The 22,412-nt window shown below is 46.8% G+C and overlaps 1 protein-coding gene and 1 long non-coding RNA gene across 4 annotated transcripts; one reads left to right on the top strand and one right to left on the bottom strand.

The window, feature by feature from the left end:
* Positions 1–1,655: 1,655 nt before the first annotated feature.
* Dennd2d (DENN domain containing 2D) lies at positions 1,656–21,305 on the bottom strand. 3 transcript variants are annotated; one of them, XM_050130981.1, is made up of 12 exons: positions 20,916–21,305; positions 15,929–16,104; positions 15,041–15,153; positions 14,190–14,259; positions 12,434–12,511; positions 11,440–11,580; positions 10,053–10,201; positions 7,628–7,805; positions 3,905–3,946; positions 3,446–3,530; positions 2,752–2,991; positions 1,656–2,161 (listed from the first exon to the last, which is right to left on the bottom strand). In XM_050130981.1, the coding sequence occupies exons 1-12, from the start codon at positions 20,935–20,937 to the stop codon at positions 2,085–2,087; spliced, it is 1,371 nt and encodes a 456-aa protein (XP_049986938.1). In that variant the 5' UTR covers positions 20,938–21,305; the 3' UTR covers positions 1,656–2,084. The 3 variants fall into 3 exon arrangements, with proteins under 3 accessions (XP_049986938.1, XP_049986937.1, XP_049986936.1); XM_050130980.1 differs by lacking the exon at positions 20,916–21,305 and adding an exon at positions 20,313–20,835; XM_050130979.1 differs by lacking the exon at positions 20,916–21,305 and adding an exon at positions 16,641–16,751.
* LOC126493855 (uncharacterized) lies at positions 16,937–21,410 on the top strand. Its single transcript, XR_007589891.1, has 4 exons — positions 16,937–17,071; positions 17,205–17,468; positions 20,833–20,902; positions 21,303–21,410. It is a non-coding gene; the product is annotated as an uncharacterized lncRNA (long non-coding RNA).
* The last annotated feature ends 1,002 nt before the right edge of the window (positions 21,411–22,412 follow it).

Raw genomic sequence — 22,412 nt, 5'->3', positions numbered from 1 at the left:
TTGTATCCGGATGTTGTTTCTTTACTATAAAGAAGTACAAAGGGTAGTGAATCCCAGCATTCAGAGGTGGAAGCTGGAGGATCAGAAGTTCAAGTTGTCCTTTACTATGGAGTTTTAGGCCAGTCTGAGCTACACAAGATGTGGAAAATGAGGGCGGAGGGAGGACTGGGCTGTGAAGATAATCTAAGAATGCAGGGCGGGGAGGGGGGAGGGGGGACAGGCAGTCCTCCATTAGTACAGTTGCATCTTTTATTTGATTATTTCAGCAGACATTCAACAATTGTTTATACCTAGTGAAAATTGAGCCCTGGAAAGACTAAAGGAAGTACCAGTTGTCACACATTATTGCTGTACTCCAGATGGAATCTGGGCTGTCTTCTGAATTCTAACTAGTGTTACCAAAGCTATACACAGAGGTACTTAAGGATAATTGAAATAAATACATGTATTATTTTTTTTTTCCTCGCCATGGAGAGAATCTGAAAAGCAGTCATGTGTATGTTTCCTTTGGCCCTAGATAACATCAGCAACATCAGCCAATGATTGGTTTGTACAGAGCCGCACCCAACCCTGGTTGTTGTGTTCACTTACCTACTAGAGTATGAGAATCATTCAACAATGTGGATGCTTTTAGAAAACATATTCCCGGGGCTTTTTGGGGCGTGGGTTCTGGACAAGGTCCCTCAGTAACTCGAGCTGGTCTTGAACTCTCAGTTCTCATTGCTTAGCTTCCTGAATGCTGGGATTATAGGCTGTGCCACTTTACCGCACTCCAGGTCCAATCACTATAGAGAATTTGGTAGACTTACATTGGAGCCTTAGTATTTTCACAGCCTTAACAGCATTCTGGTTCTTGGGTTTTGAAACTTTTCAAGATCTAACTAGGTTTAGCAACCACTTCTATATATCTAGAAAGATATAATGATTCCTAGAAACTGCAAAACTACAGTTGGGTATGGCACATGGACATCTGCCACCAGCAGTAGGAGTTTGTGTTCATCAAATCAGAGTGTATCCTTTCAACTTCCATTTTGTCCCTCTGCCTCTTGTTACACCCCGACCTCATTTGCATTCTTTGTATGGAATTCAGAAATTTCTAAAGGCTACAATAAGAAAATACAGAGTGAAACATTTCAAAGAATTCTAGAAGACAAGATGCTTCTCTTGTAGGTTTAAACAGAAACTTGAGTGGAGGTATAGAAAAAGAAGGGCCCAGATAACTTGTAAATACTTTGGATTGCAAAGGGGGGAATGCCAATGCAGAGATCTTTTCACCTTGAGCTGGAGAATGGAACTGGAACCTTAATAAGTGGTTGAGGTGAGATGCCTAAGATTGAAGGTAAAGGACTAACCCTAACTGGGCTATGGGCAGGCTGGCCTTGTTAGCAAAGTCATGAGACAGCTTTGAAGGGCTTCTGTCGACTGAGGCCAAAGCTGCCTTCTTCCTGCTACCAGTTTCTGCCCAAGATACTGGAAAGCACACCAGACTAGTACCAAAGACTACTATGCTGTGGCCACTCTGATCAAGATTTCTTACTCTTCTTACTAGAAGTAGAGCTGCTGACCCCTGATTTTTGTGATTCCAAACAGCCTAGTGTGACCAGGTCCTCCTCCATGTCTAGTTCAGTTTGTTCTCCTATGCGGTGCCTCCTAGATGGACAAACAACAAGGTTTTTATCTTTATTCTCATCCTCACATGTCACCACAATTTTGTACATGTGTCGTTGGGCCACAACCGTGTTCTCCGCTGAGGATTTTATAACGGTGGTTCCCAGAAGATGGCATTGGTGGCAACTTCTAGTCAAACACCAGCAGCTGTACTGCTGTTTCCTACTGTGTCCGTCCTGCTAAAAGTGCAGCTTTGAGTACAGTTCAATGAGTTCAGATGGGATGAGAGCTCTCAAGGTCCTGAGGAATTCTGACACCAAGGATTCCAAACTCAGACACCACTTTGAAGCAAGTCTGGGCTACCAGTTGGAAGGAGGCCGTGGATTCCAGGGCTGGGAGCCTCACTGATCCTGTCACACCAGAAGGGCCAAAGTCCAAATTGGCCTGTAGCTCTAGACACTTGCGCACCACAGCTTTTACTTCACAGTCTTTTCTTTTGCTTTCTTCTGCTTCTTCTGTTCCTCGTATTCAAGTATTTTCTTTTGGAAATAGCCTGTGAGTTCAAACAGGTGTGTGTTAGGCAAACTGATGAGCTCAGGAGTAAGTACTCTCAACAGGCCTGAAGTCTGATCTGTGGAATTACATGTCTACCATCCTAGCTGTTGGGAAACTGAGGCTACATAATGAGACTGTGACTCAAAAAAAAAAAAAAAAAAACAGAAAGACCCCACATTCTCTCCTACCCATAAGCTGCCAGAAACTCTAGGCCCTCACCACATTTAGTCTGACCCAAAGGGGAGTCTACAAATAGTAGTTAGCTCCAGTATAAAATGAAAGAGGGCCCAGGCTGCTGAGTGATGAACAGACATCTCTGTACAAACTACCTGCCCCTGAAGCAGTTCCTCTGGTTACTTCCATTGAGCCCCACTGCTCTGCCTGCCACTGAAGAGACGCCTCTGTCTGTTTGTTTTGTTTTCCAAGACAGGGTTTCTCTGTAGGTTTGGAGCTTTCCTGGCACTCACTTGAACTTAACAGAGATCCACCTGTCTCTGTCTCACGACTGCTGGGATTAAAGGTGTGTGCCAATAAAGATACTCCTCTTAAGGGAGACACTTTTAGAGAAGTTGGTGTAGCAGTGTATACCTGCAGGAGGGTTCCTGCTCTTCTCTGCTTCCTGGATGAACAGGGAAAAAAGCTGTGTCTTCACAAACTTCTTCACAAATCGGCGCTTGGTCTTGGAGTTGATGGCTTTACAGAAGGATCGTTCTTGGAAGTGGCCTTGCCCACTGGCCTCCCGTTTGATATAGGACGCATAGTGGCCCACAGTCTTGACAAAGAACTGCACAAAAGGGCCTGAAACATGCTCATTGATTTGTTCTGAAGCTGCAGGAGACAGAAAGACCCATTATAGAGCAACAGAAGATTAAATTACCCAAATTCACCTCTAATTATGGTTTCTATTGTTGGCCAGAAGTTCCCAGGGGAAGCAACTGAATAAATGATTGAAAAGGAAGCCTGAGATGTGAATGGCTTACAGCTACAATACCAGCTTCCAGAAGTCTGGGACAGGAGGATTGCCATAAGTTTGGAACCATGTCTCACAAGACAATAAATAAATAAATAAATAAATAAATAAATAAATAATAAACAAATAAATAAATCTAGGAACTGGATATAGATTCTCTACCATTTCCTATGAAAAGAAGCAAAGTTTCATATTCAGAGTCTAGTCCCCTGACACAAGCTAGTAAACTGGTCTATTTTAGTAGACAAATTGGGAATAATTCCCTCAAGCTCCCTGGGAAAGCCTAAAGTAAAAGAAGAGCCGAGAACTTACTCTTTAACTCATTTATCCCCTGACCAAGGGAGCCCAAGATGTCATCTTGCAGTTTTGGTGGTAGGATGTCTTTTTCATCACCAACCTAGAAGGGAACAGCTAGGTCAAGGTCAAGGAGATCAGGAAGGGGTCCAGGAGAATGTGAGGAGTGCCCTGAGTTCTTGCCCTACTCCACCCCAAACCACAGCTCCACAGAGAGGAACAGAAGTCATTTTCTTGCCTCCCGTTTGAATTCAAGCATGAGCAAGGGATCCCCACAAGTGTATATTGCTTGTTCAAAAGACACTGTGGTATATTGCGTCAGTTAGTGAGGCATGTGGGTCCTTGCCTGTGGCCTCACGAGGGGAAGATGGCACAAGTTCTTTCTCAGAGTGTCTGTTGATCAGTGGGACATTATGAGACTCAAAAGATGTTGGTGGCAAGTCTGTGCCAGCAGGTGCCATCCACACAAACACTTACCGACAATAAGAAGGTTCCTTCACAAAGATTCACCAACAGGACCTGAAGTAAACACAGAATGGCTTTATCTCTTCACAAACCTCAACTGTCAACTCCCTTTCTTCCCATAACTATATCGGCAACATCAACATTTGTAATCCTCATTTCCTGCCTGGCATTCTCATTCCTTTGTGTGTGCCTAGAAATCTCATTCCCTAGGTAGGAAACTGTTTATAGGAACTGCTTTCTTAGTGCAGAGCCATGTGCATGGCACACGCACAATAATCACTTTGCATATTTGCATATTTTATTTAATTCTAGCGTTAGTTCTGTGAAGCAGATGCTATCTCATTTTGTAGATGAGATAAACCTAAATAAGTTCGTGTCAGAACCAAAGGAATTCCAATCTCCACCAGGCAGTTCAAATATCCAGACATAAGTTCAACCTGGCCTATAAGGATTTCTGGTGGTTGGATATAAGCCAGCATTCTTTAGGAAATAGTGAAACTCATTCCCACTTCCCAAAAGGGGTCATTTCCCTTCCCTCTGAGAAACAACTCCCCTAGCTACTCATCCATAATCCAGCTATTCTTGCGCTCTCTCTCTCTTTCTCTCTCTCTCTCTCCCCCCCCTTCTCTCTCCTGTGTCTGTCGCTCACTATTCTCTCTCGCTATGCTCTACTCTACTCTGCATCTCTTGTCATCTCCCTCCCTCCACTATTCTCTCCTGCTCCCTAGCCCTGCCCACGTCCTATGTGCTGACACTGTTCAGTCTACTTCTTTCTGTCTCTGCTCTGGAGTCTTCCAGATGCCTCTTGCAGTTCTCTCGTGTCTGCAGTAAAAGTATTGACCATATTATGGAGCCGTCATGTCAGCAGTTTCTTCAGTGTGCCTCCTTGCCTACAGTTCCCAGAGTTCATGGTGCTGAGACCTAAACTGTCCTTCAGCATCGTGTCCTCTGGTGCACTCAACAGAGGACTGGACAGAGGCAGCCATGTTTTGAGCTTTTCACATTTGCACTCTTAGGTATAATTGCCTAGAGTTCTTAGAAGCTCCCTCAGATTAGCTGGAAGTGGAGGTCAGTGGTAGAGCGCATGTTTAGCATACTGTTGGACTGGATTCAGTTCATTAAAAGCTTAATAACAGCCTTGAGCCTTCTAGCAGGAAACTAAGCAAGGGGAGGACATGAGCCCAGGGTCAACAGGAAGAAGAAAGGAAAATAAGCAAAGGGGCCAATGCATGTACTGGCTACTTATGAGGCAAGCACAGCGTGAAAATCCTACAAGTTAGAGCACAACACAAAACAGTCATGCTGCTGAGTCCTTAGAGTATGGTTAGGCAATCGGACCACTTCTAATATTCAAATTAAAATATTTTAAATGATCACATTTTGACTCCTGAAAACTCATGGACTCTGACATTATCCTTGTTTTTGCTTTGAGATAGAATCTTATGTAGTCTAGGGTGGTCTTGAACTCTGATCTTCTTACTTTCACTTCCTACTAGCAAGAAGTAGCACAACCAACCTGTACTATATACCATCCCTGACTTCAAACTCTATTACAGAGCTACAGTATTGAAAACAGCTTGGTATTGGCATAAAAACAGAGAAGTCGACCAATGGAATCGAGTAGAAGACCCTGACTTTAACCCACAAACCTATGAGCACCTGATTTTTGATAAAGGAGCTAAAAGTATACAATGGAAAAAAGAGAGCATCTTCAACAAATTGTGCTGGCAAAACTGGATGTCAGTCTGTAGAAGAATGAAAATAGATCCATATCTATCACCATGCACAAACCTCAAGTCCAAGTGGATTAAAGACCTCAATATCAGTCTGAACACACTGAACCTGATAGAAGAGAAAGTGGGAAGTACTCTACAACAAGTGGGCACAGGAGACCACTTCTTACGTATAACCCCAGCAGCACAGACAGTAAGGGCCTCATTGAATTAATGGGACCTCCTGAGACTGAGAAGCTTCTGTAAAGTAAAACTAACATTCAAAAACAGCAACAATGACAGTATCAAACGACTACCATTAGATGGGGATTTGATCACCAATGAACAATAGTTCTCCAGATCCTGTGCTGGCATTTAAGGACTATTTGGGGCCCTATGTTCAGTTTCCTACCTGGGTCTTGACAATAGAATGAAGGATCCCTATGTGTTCCCTACTTTCAAATATAAGGAAAGAGAAACTGGAAAATTTGCCAAATCACAGCCTGCACTGTAATTATCCATTATCAGAGGAGAAACGCTGAGCTAGTCCAGGCCTGAAACAACATGTATAAATAAAGTTTGAATACCTTCATACAAGGAAGGCTGTTCATCTGGGAATGGAGAGAAGGGTAGGCATGAACATCTTTTTTGAGGTTGTTCCCAGAAATCTTTTCAGTATTTCATACTGTCTATGGAGTAATTCCTTTCAGAGAGCTTCTGTGGAGAATCAGAGAAACTTGCACTGTGCCCAAAGAGTACTTGTGCGTGCACTCCATATGACTTCCTCCCTTATCCTTCTTGCCCATTTCTCAGAGCAGCTGCAAAGGAATAAATTGAGCAAAAGCTCTTGACTAGCAAGATCCAGAGCTCTACTGGCCTTCGTTTGTCTTCCTGCCTGACTGTCAGGAGGAGCCTCAGTTTCAGAGGAGGGAAGTTACGTAACTTCTGGGGTTGAGACATTTTAGGTTTTATTGCTAAAGTGGGGCTGATACCCTGCTCCAGTTACTCATAAGGCTAAGGGTTGTTCACAGGGCATGTGTACTCAGCACAAGAGTGGAGAAACAAAAGGCAACAGCCTTCTTCTCTCCCTCCCAGGAGTACCTTCTAAAGCAAGGCTTTGGCCTTTCTTTGAGTTCCACTGCCACCCCATATGCTCAGTAGACTTGCTGGATTCACAACCTCTTACGCAAAGGGGAAATCCTCCCACTAGGACTATCTCCGGTCCTCTTTAGTGCTTGCATCAGGATGCTTCAAAAAGGTAACTCTGCCTCTGCACAGTGAGTTAATGCTTAATCGGGGCTGACCTTCCCAAGTAGTCCTGTATTCAGCTATAGCGATGATACTACAGTCCTTAGATCAAAGCACATGTTTCAAGTTGTTTGTCCGTCTTCGGGGGTAGATGTATGTGATCACCTTACTTTTGTCCACTTACACAGTTGAACCCTCTTCTGTGTCAGGGTCATTACCAAGAAACAAACTGCAACAAACTCAAGGCGGATTTGAATCTATATCATCATTACCCCACCGAGCTCTGGGCTACTCATAAAGATGGTACTTGTTCACATCTCTTCATTTCAAGACTTAACAGTTTACAAAAGGGCTTGTTTCCAAGGAATTTGAATTCCAGTGGGGGTGTGCTTTGCACAAACCAGCTGTGATCATTCATTTCACTGAGATATCACTCACATGACTGCTCAGTGTGGAGAATGAGCTAATAGGATTGTCCCATGAGCTCAGAATAAGCAACATCTTGCTTCCTAAATCCAAAAAGGAGTCACTCAAAAGAAGAGAACCCACATTCACTGGACATGGGCCGGGTATTAGGTGCCCAGCTAGTAGCACAGCCATGTCATTTTCCTCGGTCTCTAGCAACCAAAGACGGTCATCCCTAGTTTGCTGATAAATTCAGGTTTAAAGGGATTAAGTAATAGGTCCCAAATCACACAGCTGTTGGCAGCAGACTTAGGATACAAATCAAAGCCTGCCAGGCTATAAACTGTGCGCTCTCTTCAATGCAGCTTACCTCTTCCATGGGACTGTCCATAACCTCCTGTAGGAAGCGCATCTGTACCCCAACCATGAAGGGGGTGGGGCAGCAGACAGTGGCTAGAAGGCTCTCAGGGACCACAGGGATGTACGTGTGTGCCCAACTAAAGGGGTAGAGCAGAGCAGCTGCAGCATGGATACACTGAGACAGGGTACTGGAACACAGAAGAAAGAATGGGTCAGCGAGGCTTCTCTGTTCCTATGCACTGGCTCAGAGCCCCACGCCTACAGAAGCTACTGGAAATGTTCCTACTCTGGGAAAAAAAAATTCAAGTCTGGAAGCCATGGTGATCATAGAGCTTGTAGCTACTTGTTGCTAAGAGAAGGGTAGAAATCAGGAGAGGCGAGGCCCTACTACCAGGGCGGGGCCCCCTTTAATCTCTATTCCCAGCTAGTTCTTCCAAGTCATTACTGGCTAAAAATAAGAGTGGCTCAGAAGACATGTCTTCATTTAAGCAGGATATGAATGAGCCTCTACTCTGCAATGGCCAGGGATAGCTAGAAGAATAACACTTGCCCTTCTTTGAAGAACTCACAGCACAATGAAGAAACAAACCAGCTGACGCCTGGCTTTGGTGAAGAGGCAGAAGTATCATCCACAGCCACTTACCCCTAAGGCTCCCTGTTGCCGTCTGAGGTTACTGAAAGCTCCCAGGTTGGTGCCCGAGTTAGTTTGGGAAATTCCTGCGTTCCAGGAACCACTACTCAGAAATTCCGGAAAGTCCCACAGAGGTGACTCTTGGAGACTTTGCTACACAGATTCCTAATGGCATGACTATCCAAGTCACAACTTGACCTCCTTCCTTGCCCCCACCATACACAGCCCATCTCTGGCTTCCCTATTCTCCACTAGCTCTCATGGCTTTTCATTTCTCCAGCCAAATCGCCCCACATCTAAGGCCAATAAAAACACAGATGCGGAAACCTTGGTATCAAGCTAGCACTTCCTGAGTTTGAAAGACCAAGTCTCTGAGTGCCTAGCTAAAAAAACTTGGTGAGCTGGAAGTCCCCTCCCTGCACCAGCCTCCAGTTACTGAAAATTCCATGTGGAAAGAAAGTAGGAAGTGTTAATATTTCCTGGAGAAAGTTCATTCTTGAGAGGTAAATGTGCAGCCTCTTCACACCCCAAACACTGATCAATAGAGAAAGAACTTAGTTGGAGCCTGAGCCCCAGCTGCCACAGAAACTTCTTCCACACTGGACTGGAGCAGCAGAGCCTCCTCTGAAACAAAAATCATGACCCTTTCCACAAGAATTAGCCTATGATATTTTCCTTTTTGGCTATTGTTGGCGTTAACTATTTTCAACACACAGACGCCCTGACACCTGCCAAGCTTCCTTCTTCTTGAACTCATGACATCCCTTGATCCTCTCTAGTGTCCTCAACTTCTCTTCCTTCTTCCCCCAAAGGATAGTACCAGGGTTCAGATCAAAATTATTGCTGCTTGCTGTGATGACAAACACCTTGAATCCCAGCACTCAGTAGGTAGAGGCAGGCAGATCTCTGTAAGTTCCAAAACAGCTAGGACTACACAGTCAATCCCTACTCTTTTTATGAGTTGTGTCCCTCTGCCTGACCCAGGTGTTCCTACATCCTTTTCAGACTGAATTCTCTCAAAGGTGGTAGCCAGCACATGGTAGCTTCCTGCTTCTACATACAGGTTTATACTCAACTGTGAACTGAGAGTAGCAGGTCGTCCTCACCCATCTGCATCTGTCTGTGTCCTGCGTGTCTACTACTGTGCAGCATCACCTTTAATCCTCATCACAACCATATAAAGCAAATCCAATCCATTTCATCCTACAGATAAGCAGATTTTGACTTCGAGAAGTAAGAAGCTGACCTAAGCAGAACTATAGCTAAAATGGAAGAACAAGATTTGAAAGTCATTCTGCTGGTTTCAATACCTATGCTTAAAGCCAATACATAACCCCTCATCTCCTTCAGAGCAAACACAGCGTCTTCTTGCTATCTCCCCAATGCCTGGCATCTGGCAAACAGCTGACATGCAATAAATATTTGTCCAGTGAGTTCATAAGTGTGTAGATGAGCTTATCCGCCATGCCATTATACAGTTTCCTGATGTCTTCTCCACCCACTTCCCTCCCTCAGCCCGGCCTTGCATAAGTGCAGAATCATGTCTGCATTCACCCTAGCTGGCCCCACCTGTACTGTACCAGGAACACTCCATGTCCTTCTTAGATTATAGTCAGGCGGCAATCAAGTTTGGAGATGGCTGGACAAGTTGCACTACCTGTTTCTCTAGGCCTGAAATGCAGATCCAGGAACTCAAAGCTGGAAGGTGCACGTGTGGGCTCTACAGTCAGACTTTAAGAAGCCCCAGTAATGTCCCTTGAATCGGGGGTGTGGATTAGTGTGGCTAGCCAGCGGCTGAGCTTACCTGAGACCTTCTGCCAGGAAGATGATTTTTCTTTCCAGGACTGCAGAGGCAAAGATCTGAATAATTTGCTCAAACTGCAGACAGTTCAACAGAGCACTAAAGTCCACATGCTCTAGGTGGGAGTCCAGGGGCCGTGTCAGTGAGATGAACTGTGGGACAACCAGAGAGAGAGGCTTCAGCAATACAAAACCACAGACCTAGTCCAGGCCTATCCCATTCCTCCTGCAGGACAGATCTGATCCTGGCTCACCCAGCAATGGCTTCCTTCTGCCCTGGGGACAGCTAGGTGGAATCTTCAGTATGACCCATGAGGTCCAGCCTGGGACACATCCCCATCTCCACATGCCTCACTGTGTGGATGGCTCATGGGGTCCAGCCTGGGACACATCCCCATTTCCACATGCCTCACCGTGTGCATGGCCCATGAGGTCCAGCCTGTCACACATGCCCATCTCCACATGCCTCACCATGTGGATGGCCCATGAGGTACAGCCTGGGATACATCCCCATCTCCACACACCTCATCATCTACATGTTCTGGGGCAGAGCTCCTGTCCTGCCTAAGCCTGGCATGGGTCAGGCCTCCCATATACTGATCTCCTCGCTTCATTCTTATCCTCGAGCCCCAGATGCCCACCTTGGTCATCTTAAGACCTCCTCACCTTTTTCTCATGCTACACACTGCTTTTTCTTTCAGTGTGATTGCCTAATCTTCCTCTGGTTCTCATGGCTCTCACGTTCTCTGGTGTGTGTACACCATTTACTCATTTACACATTGACTTATGTGCCTTCTCCATGAGACTTTTAGCTCCGCGAGGTCAGGAGCCGCATTCCTTTCACTCAGCACCCAGAAAATGCACATTTCGGCACAGAGCACCTCAGTACTTGTTTCCCCTTCAATACTTATTCTTCCTAGTGACTCCCCGATTCTTCTGTGGGAATGACCAGGTTCAGAGGTACACGTGGAATTTCCATAGTCCCCGCGATCCTGACTGGAATTCCACTTGGGCCTCTAGTTCTTTAGTGACTCGGAACAACTGTACCTCATGACATGGGTGTGGACGTAGGGGTGGGGATGAGTGATAAGAAGTAAAACAGATGGAGACTGTAGGGTAGAGATACAGGATACGCACACAGAATAAGGGTAAGGTGTTTAAGAGCAACTGGGAGTTTGGAGACTACAGACAAACTAAACCCATACCCTACTCAGTAGGCTGAACAGTAAGTAATTGCTGGTGGACACCAGGTTAGAAGGCGCAGCACATTGGGGTGACATTTTAGCTCTGCCAAAAATCATAACGCCAGGCTCAGCTTCCCTGTACGTTAGCCAGGTGAATGAAATAAGAGCGTTGGGCAGTCCCACAGACGTCCACCCTCTCCAGCCTACCTCTGTGCCTGAGTCAGGGATGAAACTCTTAAGGGTGACAGTCTTTCCAGGTGCGGGGAAGGCCGCCTCTCGGAGACCTTGCATGAATGGGTAGATGACAGCCATGGAGATCTGATGTCTCTTCTCTACTTCATCTAGTATCTGCAGGGAAAGGACCACGGGAAGCAAGGCTTAAAGGGATTCTACTGAATGCCCCAATGCTCTCACACTGCTCCTGCTTATACTCTGGTATTTTCTAGGCCCCTCCACCAACTGGCTTCCATCTCATGGACAAAACCTATGCCCCCAAGATTTCTTTTGCTTTCATATTCCTTTCTTCTCCTAGCAGCGACATGAAAGTACCAAGCCTATCATCTTCCATGTTAGCACTGGCTGGAGTTGCAGTCTAGAAGCTTAACCTTCTGGGCCTCACTGTTCCATTTCCTCTGGACTGTCATCAGGGTGAAGCTGCCACCAGCCTTCAGTGTGATTCACAGAAGTAAGATCCACCCAAGCAGAATACCATTGAGTTCCTCTCCCACAGCCAGAGTCCTTCTGGCTACCAAGACAGTCCATAGACAGAATCAATTCTGCCTTGATTCTGTCCCCAGCAACACAAGTCCTTAATTTCTCTTCCAGCTTCATCAAAGTCAGGGTAAATCTTGGGATCCTCACTGTGTTTTTGCCTTTAGACTTTCGTGGTACCCTCCTTTTTTTTTTTTTTTTTTTGAAGAATTTTCTCATGTTATACCTCATCTGAGCCTCATACCAACCAGGAAGACAGAAGAACAGACAACAGTTCTCTCTGCAGGGGAAACCGTCTTCTAGATTTCCTTTAAATAGGGTTAAGCTTCGGTCCCTCCTGTCTCAGTTTTACCCAATATTCTTGATACCGGCTGGGCTATCAGGAAGACATTCTACTAAGGGCTCAAGTTGCAAGGCAAGCAGCCAGGCAGAGCCAGGAAGCCGAACCGGCCTGCCTAACAGGCTCCAAGGAATCTTGTCCTAACCTTACCTTGGAGAACAGGCCAAAGCAGCCGATGCAACTGATGATGCAGTAAACTTTGGGAAGGCGAGGGCCAGGACCTGCAGGCTGGGGTGTGGGGGGAACAAGAGTTTCCTTCAGGGCTACAGTTTCCACAAGGGTTTCCCCCACATGAGACTGATGGGGCAAACGGTGGAGTGCTGTGGATGGGGATCAGTGGTTAGATGGAGAAGGGCCTGTGCAGAGGTTCTTTCCATGGAACAGACCCAGGGTCAAAATAGTCACCAAAGTCAAAAGATGATGATTGCTATTTACAAAGCCACATTATGCAACCAGCCTAAGTGCCTCTCAACAAATGAAAAGGTAACAATAATGTGTTGTATAAACAACGTGGAGTATTAGTCATATAATAAGAAAAACAAAATTATCACTTTTTGAGGAAAATGGATGTAGCTGGCAATTGTTCTCTAAAGCAAAAGAAACCAGGCACAGAAAGACAAATACATTTTTTTTCATATGCAAGATTTGGGTTTTAGAAAAATAAGACATAAATAAAAGACATGAGGAGCTACAGATATACCTCAGTGGTTAAGAGAACACAGTATTCTTCCAGAAGATCCAAAATCAATACCCAACACTGACTCCAAATTCAATGCCCAGCACTGATAGCAGATGTCTCACAGACACCTTTGACTCCAGCTCAGGGGATGCCCCTTCATCTTCTGGCCTCATAAGACACCCATACACATTTGTGCATACCTCACACACAGACATGTACATATGCACACATCCCACATAGGCATACACATATGCACACACATATGTGTTATGTGTGTGTTTATATATATATATATAATTTTTTTAAAAAGAGAGACAGGAGAGCCAAAGAGACAGATCCATGATTAAGAGCATTTGGTGCTCTTGCAGATGACCTAGGTTTGGTTCCCAGCTACATGGTAGCTTACAACCATTTGTAACTCCAGAGGACCTAGTTCCCTCTTCAGTCCTCCATGAGCGGCAGGCAAGCACACAGTGCTCTTGTATGCATCCAGTCAAACACTCATACACTTAAATAAAAATAAAGAAAAAGGATGAAGATCATAAAATTAGAAATGTGGTTATTTGGGAAGAGCAAGGGAACTGGTGTGATGGGAGTAGCAAATATGTATAGTTCAAGTACATGTATTATACGTAAGAAAATACCATGATGTCTGTTCTTTTATATACAATGGCTATATGCTAATAAGAGAAGAGAAGGAAGAAAAGGAGGAAGGAGGTGTGAGTGGCAGCCTTTGGGGGCCAGAAACCCAAAGGTAAACACTACTGACTCATGACTAACATGAACTGAAGGTCAGTGAGAACAAAAACTAGTGTGTCTTAGCCATGAGGAAATGTCTAGAGAGGAAAGCATTGGAAAGTTGTCTAGCGAATCCTTGCTCTGAAAGCCAAGAATTAAACCTTGTTCAAATCTCAGACTGTCAGTGAGGCTCCAGGGAACAAGGCAAGCAGGCCCGCATAGAAAAGACTATAAGAGGGTTCTGCTGGAGCGTCTCACTGAGCCAGGAGAGCCCAGACCGTAGCCTAGTGGCAGGGGAGGGGAGGGACAGTGTGTCCTTGTTCTTGTGGGGTTACTAACATGGCAGCATGTGCGGAGATGTACTCTCCCTAGAACCACCACTGCCACTGCGCCTGAGCCTTTGTAGCTGAGGCTTTGGCAAGCCCTGCTGTGGAGCTAAACAGTCTGCAGAGAGGAAGGAGCGGTTCTGAGGTTCTGAATAGCACCGACCAGGAGGCGCCTGCAGTATCCAATCTTCCGGCTTCCATCCACGTTGGTCAGGACAAATGAGAAGGTCTCCCTAAGAGAGAGCAAACCAATGTTGTACATTTGCTCATGCGATTTCTAAAGCAAGATTCAAGTCAGCATCAGAGAAGTGAAGAGGAAGACCAAGGGGCGTTGCTGATTAATCATGAGGGTTATCACCTCAGTCACTTTATTAAGCACGCAGTGGTGCCAAGCCCAAATGCATCACCTCATTTGAGACTCAAATAACCTTTCTGAAGGAGGTTCGATTAGTATTACCACTTTAAAGACAAAGTAAGCAAGACTCAAGAGAAGGTATTTCTTATCTAAAATCTGAAGTCACCTTGGACTTCCAGTGTTCATGATGTAAGAATCTTCTTGATATTGTCTTGTTAGAGTCTAAAGACTTTCTTTCTTGTTCTTGTCTACCTTCTGCCAGTGGCAGAGTAAAAAAAAAAAAAAAGAGTGACTGTTTCTTGAAGGACAGGTTAGAGGCTCTCAAGCATCTTTGGATAGAGGTCAAGTCACAGCTAAGATCTTTGGCCTAAAGGACCCTAGGCAAAAATTTCCGTGGTAATGCCAGGCGATGGTGGCGCACGCCTTTAATCCCAGCACTCAGGAGGCAGAGGCAGGCGGATCTCTGTGAGTTCGAGACCAGCCTGGTCTACAGAGCTAGTACCAGGACAGGCTCCAAAGCCACAGAGAAACCCTGTCTCAAAAAAAAAAAAAAATTCCGTGGTAAAAACTCAGCACACTCCCAGTGAGGGGAGCACAAGGGCCACACATTTGACCTCCCATCCATATCTGATACCCTTGTCCCCAGGTTGAGTGGTTACCTGGGATAGTCTGTGAGAGGTGCCCACTCATTCCCATCAGGGAAGCAGAATAAAGGAATGGCTTTGAGGAGCCGTTCTTCCTCCTCCTGTTGACCCCGGAGCAGGTTCTCCCTCTGTAAGGAAAAGGCAAGGAAATTTAGGCAGAGAGGCAGGGGTCAGAAGGCTATTAGCCTTCTTTCCTGTTAGTCTGGATTACAAAGGTGCCTTTGACATAGTCTGCATACTAGTTCTAGCTGGAATGACCCCTAAGAGAGAATTTGTTCTAGGCCACATCAATATAACCTGGAATTAGAATTCACTATCCTGAGGATTTTTACATATTCAAAAAGAAGGTTAGACAGGTCATCTGAACCCTGAGAGGATGACATCAGAGAGATATCATGTCAAAGAAAAGAAACAACCTCTCCAGAGTTGCTAACTAGAGGGGTCGAAGAGAATGCTGCACTGCCCTCACCCAGTGCACCACCACACAAGGGGGGCTCTATCGCTCTGGGAGTCTAATCTTAGCCTGTGTTTGCATCTTGGGTCTGCTTGATTCTCCACCACACAGCAGGAAGGGCATGCCTCCCTAGGCATTCCAGCTGAAGCCGAGCTTTTCTGTCGGAAAAGGTGACTGAGGTGGAATTTGGAAAAACGAGGCGGTTCCCAGAGGATGAGAGCACGGGGCTCATTTCCCTGCTCCAGAAGTTTAGTCAGTCAGTCACTGCAATCAGACCTAGATTCTTGGGGTGATACCAGAAAGCTAGGGCTGGGCCACAAAGGAAATGAGAGCAGTGAGCTCAGAGCTCCAGAGCTGGCAGGGTGGTAGGGAGCAGAACTTTACCACCTTTTAAATACCCTCTGTTTCCCCACCTCTGCCCTCAGGCCCCACCTCTCCTCCGTCCTTACCTTGGGAAACTGGTAGGTGATCGTGGGTTCATAGTCATCCCCTGAACGCTTTTTCTTTAAAGAAACAACAAGAAGGTATTCAAAGAAGTGCTGGCCTCCAGCAAAGTTAGACAGGGAATGTTCCTGGGTCCTCTCGGGTTCTGTGGCAGCTTCCCCAGTATTGTTCTGAGAAGGTCCTAAAACGGAAATGCAGGGGCGCCCTGAGTATTCCATCCCTCCATTCTGTACGGTGTGTGAGAACCTGGGCAACCTGCATGCCTCAAGGCCACGTTGCCAGTGCTGATACCCATGCCTGACCAGGCACCACCAGTCACTGGGTGGGACCACAGCCAAGTGGGCAGTTTCCACACCTGTCCTGGAAAACCTGAAACTGTGGAGTGACACTGGGAGGCAAAGAAAACACTGCTGTAGAAACTGAGGAGCCATGTTGTGTAGGTTCGTGGAGGCCTGATGACTGAAACTGTACTTCTGCCTACCATAGCAGCTCTGTTCTAAATAATCAGATGAGCCCCTAGGGCATTTTCTTATGGCCATACCAAGAGCTACACAGGAGCTCTGCAAACTGATAAGGTAATCCTCTCGGTCCGATCCCGATCACATGGGGGCCATGTGGATTTTGGCACGCAAAGGAAAAAGAAGGAGGAGCACTCCAGGAGGAAACAGCCCATAAGAGGATCACCCCCAAAAAGGAAGTAGGCAATCCAGTCCTGACCTGCTCGAAGTCGTGGCAAGCGATTTCGGAGCAGCCTGAGGGTTCGGCCTACCCCTTGTCCTTCCATCGCTCTGGGCTTGGAGGGCATGGAAGTTCTTTCTCCTGCAGGCTGGCCACTGGGAGCCTGAGAAAGAGCCTTCTGCTTTGTTCTCCAATTACAGCTTTACTAAGCCGAACCATGCGCTGTCTCCCAAAGGCAGAGAGCAGTTTCCATCCTGTGTACTCCGTAGTTGAGCAAGAAGGATGTGAAAGGAACCACGATGCAGTTTAACATGGGCACTGACAGAGGCAGCATCCTGGCACTACAGCTCAGCTCTTGGCTCCTCCCAGGAGCCCCAGGGTGTGGTAAGAGAAAAGGTCATGAGCAAACATCTCAAGGCACAGCTGCTTCTGGACTAAGAGCTTTGAATTCCGGTGCCGCAGACCATGTGGTGAGTCTTTACGACCTTAGGCAGTGAGGGATGCCTGGAAAAACCAGACCATGGACTCCAGCCCCTCTGGGATCTCAGCATAGGTACTTCACATCCCATATCTTTGGTTATTCTCTCAAATTGTTTTCTCAAGTTGCTCATCAGAAACCAGGCCAACTGACGAATTCTGAAACAGGCCTTCAGGATTTCAACCAAGAACACAGGACTGAACACTTCCTGCAACCAAGATGCCACTGCCTTACCCTGAATCAGATAAGTAGTCTTGTCCAGTTCTCTAAGTAATTTCTAGCAAGAGAGTGAGTCTCTCAACAGACCCCATGGGTTCGCTTCTGACGGCGAAGTAAAGAACAAAGCCCACCTCTGAGAAGTTCCTGATATCGACGGAATAACTACAAAGGTAAGCCCCTAATTCCCTTTAACATGTTCTAGTTTAAGGCAGGGAACTTTTTCATTGGGACTATTCTAAGACTCCAGCAGATTCCTTCTTTCTCAAGGAAACACTGGCTCAGGACATTGTCCCTAGCCTAGAGAAGGGGACTGGTTGCATCAGCAACAATGCGGATATACCGCATCCTCACCCCTCCTGGACTCCTGCTCAGTCTTTCTCCTGGCTGGGCCAGGTCAACATCCTAAACTGCAGATCCAGTGTTGTGTGTAAAGGCTGAGGAATGGGGAAAGGAGCTATTGATAACCCAGGTTTCTCACAGAAAGTCCTGAATAAGGAAATGCATGGGATAAGAGGAAAGAGCCCCTGCCAGGAAGTTGCTTAATGGGGAGGGAGGAAGCAAAGTGATCTGGTGCCTGTGTCTGCCACTGCTGCAAAGAATTAGCAATCCTCTGGGAGGGAGTGGGTTGCTATGGTAGGACGGCTGTCCCTCTGCTCCCAAGAGCTCTAGAACTGGGCTTTCATGGCACCAGGAAAAGTGGGGACTCGGAGGTCCAAAGTTGACTTGTTGGAGAAGCCCCAATCATCGTAAATAGGATGAGAGCTGGAGCAGTGTGAGGGATGAACCAGGACACCCCAGGCAGTCACGTGTCTTTCCTGTACTCTGTATAGACATGTTACACAATCTTTACAGGGTGTCTGAAGGAACAAGCACCCGCCTGAACCAGAAGGGAAAACTGAGGAATTAAGTAACTTGGGTAATTTAAAATGAACAGGATCTGTAGAAGATGAGAATTACAAGGGTTCCAAATCCAAGCTCAGGCCTTCTGGTGTATTCCACAGTCAACCTCACATGGTGTGTGTGTGTGTGTGTGTGTGTGTGTGTGTGTGTGTGTGTGTTGGAAGGGGAGCAGTAATCAAATGGCTTGGACAGCCAGAATCATCTTCCCGATCATCCCAGAACCTCAGGAAATAGGTCTTTTCCTAAGTCCTTGGGGCAGCATTTTCATGCTATTTCCTCCTGCTTTATCAGGAGAAAGGAGGCAACAGCAAAGGCAGAAATCCTAGACCAAAAAAAAAAAGTAACTAGACTTTTTGGGCTGAGGCTCAAGAGAGCCGATAAAAGAGTGTTCTCTCCTTCTCCCTCTTTCAAAAGCCTTTGTCACAGAAAAGCATGAGAAGAACTAATTTGCATCAAACTCCTGCATAATATAACGCACGCATCTCACTTAATCCCTCATGCCCGGGAATGAATTCTTATCCTCATTTTTAATTGAGAAAGGAGCCGCCCTCTAAGGAAGTCAAGAGTCTGGTTACACTAGTTCCTCCACCAGAAAGCCCCTCCCACAACCACCTGAAGGAAAGGGGACTTTGGGGAACCTTGATCTGAAAGGCTGTTGTTTGTTCTTTGGTGAGCTGCTAGCTGCTAGCAACCCAGAACCACCACAGCAGTCTTTTCTATTAGTGTTTTACGCACGCACGCACGCACGCACGCACGCACGCACTCACGCACGCACGCACCCACCCACAGACAGCCCTCTGAGAAACAACTGCTTGAGCCAGAAGGGGAAATCCCCCAGGAAGTAGAAGGATAGCAAGAAAGTTGAAAAAGTCACACCCATACGATCTGACAGGTGTTAAACTTGTGAACAGGCACATATAGATGGGCCTGTCTTCCTGTTCTTCAACCACAAGCGCCCCCCCCCCCCCACTGCTACCTTTATGCTGCTGAAAGGGTCGGGTGGCAGAAGATTACCCGGGTCTAGGAAGCCCAAGAAAACCAAGCCAGAACTCTGCAGGAAAATTAAAAAAAAAAAAGTCACATCTCTTCCCCACACACTGCTCCAGCAATTGCAGACCCCTCTCCTGCATGCAGAGAGAGGCATGCGCCAAAACAACCACAGCTGGAGCAGATGTGAGGGTGGCAGAAGTGAGAAAGGACAAAGAGCAGATCAGTCACAAGTCACTGCAGATCCGAGAAGGAAGTACTGACCGCAAGTACCGGGGCCTATTACGAGAGGGGTCCACTGACCACTTGCAAATACTGGAAGGGGTGAATTTTTGGGATGACCCCTACATATCTTTCAGGCCTCTTTTCAGAACCACAGGCTCTGAACCAACCCAGGGGTGGCAGCTCAAGGATAGCACTGGCCAGCCATAAACAACAGATATTTGTTGAATGAATGGACACATTAATGAATCCTAATTGCCCTTCTTCCAAACCCCAGGGCACAGATACGTAGAAAGGAAACGTGACAAGATCTTGTCATTTCATCCCTTCCATACACCCTGAACAGAGAAACGCTTCCCACCTCACCGGTCAGAACTCAAGGTCAGGGTTGAGAAAACAGCGGAGCTGATAGTACCTATTCTCTACCTCCCTCCACCTCCCCCAGACCCCTGCGCCTTGGCCAGTCCTAAGGTCTTGGGGAGCCAGTTTTTGTGGCGCGGTTATCAGCAAGGACAAGCTGGCTCCCAGGAACTGAACAAACGCCAATCCAGTCCCAGGCAGCTAGCTATGAAGGGAAGCTAAGCGTCTCCCGGAGGGCTTGGCAGCCCAAACTCTAGCCATAAAGTGGCTGCTCTACAAGCTTCCTGGATGGAAAGACACGTGGCCCGCAACCCAGAGCCCCACAACCCTTGCAGGTTCCTAGTCACTCGTTCCCCCTCAACCCAACAGGTCTGTCCACTCGCTGATCTCTACCTGCTCTCTTGAGTTCACCTGCCTCCTGCCCAGCCCTCCCAGATCCCGCCCAAACTGCTCCTCGATCTTGTCCCCCGGTGCCGCACTGAGTATACAGTCCTGCCGCCCAGGTCCCCACGCCCTCTTCCCCACGCGCTGTGACCCGCACTAACCCCCGCGGCCGCGCTTCAGTCTCAGGCTGGCTCGGAGGCGGCGGCCGAGCCCATCCATGGCCCCTCCAGTGCCCGGCGCCGGCTCCCACGTCCGCACCGGCCCCGCCCCCCAATCCTTGACCTGCGCTGGGGCCCCCTGGAACTTTCACTTTCACGCGGGAGGCGCGGGGAGGGGGGGCACTGGGGCGGGGCAGCGCACCTTCCGGGCTCCTGCCCAGCGCCTGGTGCACCTGGCCTGGCCGCGCTTCCCTGGTCCCCACCCTACCCCACTGCGCGTCAAGGTCTGGGGTGACAGAGGGCGCTAGACAGCGAGTCCGGGAGGGGCGGTGCCACCACCCTGCAACCCTCTGTGAAACTCCACTTTCAAAAACACAATGAGAGGTGTCTGAAGAGACCCCTACCTCCAGTGCAAGGACTGGGAGATGCACCTCCCAGTTGTCTCCAAACTAACCAGAGAAGGTGAAGAAGTCTCAGACCTTACTTCCTTCCAGCTAAATGTCTGTCTTTGCAAATCTTTTAGAAGCTGGCTACCTCCGGTTCTCTTCCTTTGTCATCTCTTCCTAGAGAAGAGACTGGAGAGGTGGATTAAGGTAAGGACCCTACCTTCCATTCGACCATTCGACATTGCTCGTCCACAGATCAACAAAATGAGGATACTGGGAGCCTCATGGCGGTGTGAAGATCAGATCGTGACTGTCTAGGATTAGGAAACCTTTTGAAAACTGTTCTGAGACAAATGTAAAGGATGCCTATTGTCAACATTGTAACTATTTCCACTGCTCTTCTGAGGCCACCTCAGCTGCAGCCCAGCCTTTCTTTCTCTCCTCACCTCCAGTGACTTCTAGATAGGCCCAGACTTAACCAGGTTCCTGTGATAAGCACCCCGTAGGGTTTCAGTAGTGCAGCCTCTCTCCTTCCAGGATAGTATAGGTATCTGTAAGAGAGCTTGAACTTTCTGTGTCCACATGGTCTTTCTTACCTTGATTTCAGGAATAAAGGACAAAAGGAAATGAAGATTTAAAAAAAAAAAAGTCTGGGGTCCACAGTCCTCTTCAGTCTCTCCACGTCTTGACCCCGGGTGACTCCACATTCCTCAGCTCTTTAGTTCAGAAGGAACTGGACAGCCAGCCTTGGCATTAAACTGACTACTCTGGGCAGAGGGTCTTTGAGTTGCCTTTATTCTGGGAGCAAGCAACTTGCACTTAATTCTAGAGTTTATTTCTGTTTCCTATCCCTCGGACCCTTGCATGAGAGAACATGAAAGGACCTGGCTGTCCCCAAAGTCCTTCTTTTATGAGACCCACAGCTTATATATCTCTCACAAAAGAAGGAGCTGCTTGTGAAAACCTTGTGCAATTTATTGACGTTATTCTGTCTTGACTGGGCCAAACGGTGTTTTCTTCCTTTATAAGCAGACGATTAAGAATATATGTGCACCAAGAAGACAAGGACAAGAAGATTAATGGGAACTGTGTTTGAAGCAGCCATAATGTGGAAACAACCTCAACTATTCATTAACAAAAAAAAGGGCAAATCGCGACAAAAGTATACAATTGTATCTTATGCAGCAATAAAAGCAAAAAAAGCCCCTGTTGCATGCAATATAACACCCATACTGTGCAAATATGATTTTTTAGCAAGAGTTACCAGACCCAGAATAGATATGCTTCAATTTACATAAAATTGTAACCTATACTAACCTATAGCATGGGCAGTCAGGATGATGCTTCCTTTAGGGAAAAAGTAGGAAAAAAATGGCTGGGGGATATCACACGACCTCTGGGGATACCACATGACCTCTGGTGGGGGATGGAAACAGTTGACCGGTGCACTCCTACTGTGATGATAAAGCCACGTACTAGATGGTTATTCTTTGCACTAAAGATTTAGGGTTTTTATTTTATTTATTTATTTGTTTGTTGGTTTTTTGGGTTTTTTTTTTTTGGTACAGGGTTTCTTTATATAGCCTTGGCTGTCCTGGAACACTGTAGCCCAGGCTGGCCCCGAATTCAGAGCTCTGCCTGCCTCTGTCCTGAGTGCTGAGATTAAAAGCGTGCACCGCCACTGCCTGAGGACTTAGAAAGCTTTCATAGCCTTCCT

This window comes from Alexandromys fortis, unplaced genomic scaffold, assembly GCF_014885135.2.
Source record: "Alexandromys fortis isolate MF-2015 unplaced genomic scaffold, M_Fortis_MF-2015_v1.1 scaffold_356, whole genome shotgun sequence".
Classification (NCBI taxonomy): Eukaryota; Metazoa; Chordata; class Mammalia; order Rodentia; family Cricetidae; genus Alexandromys; species Alexandromys fortis.
The sequence above is the reverse complement of the archived record's forward strand: the minus strand, read 5'-3'. Positions and strand labels throughout refer to the sequence as shown.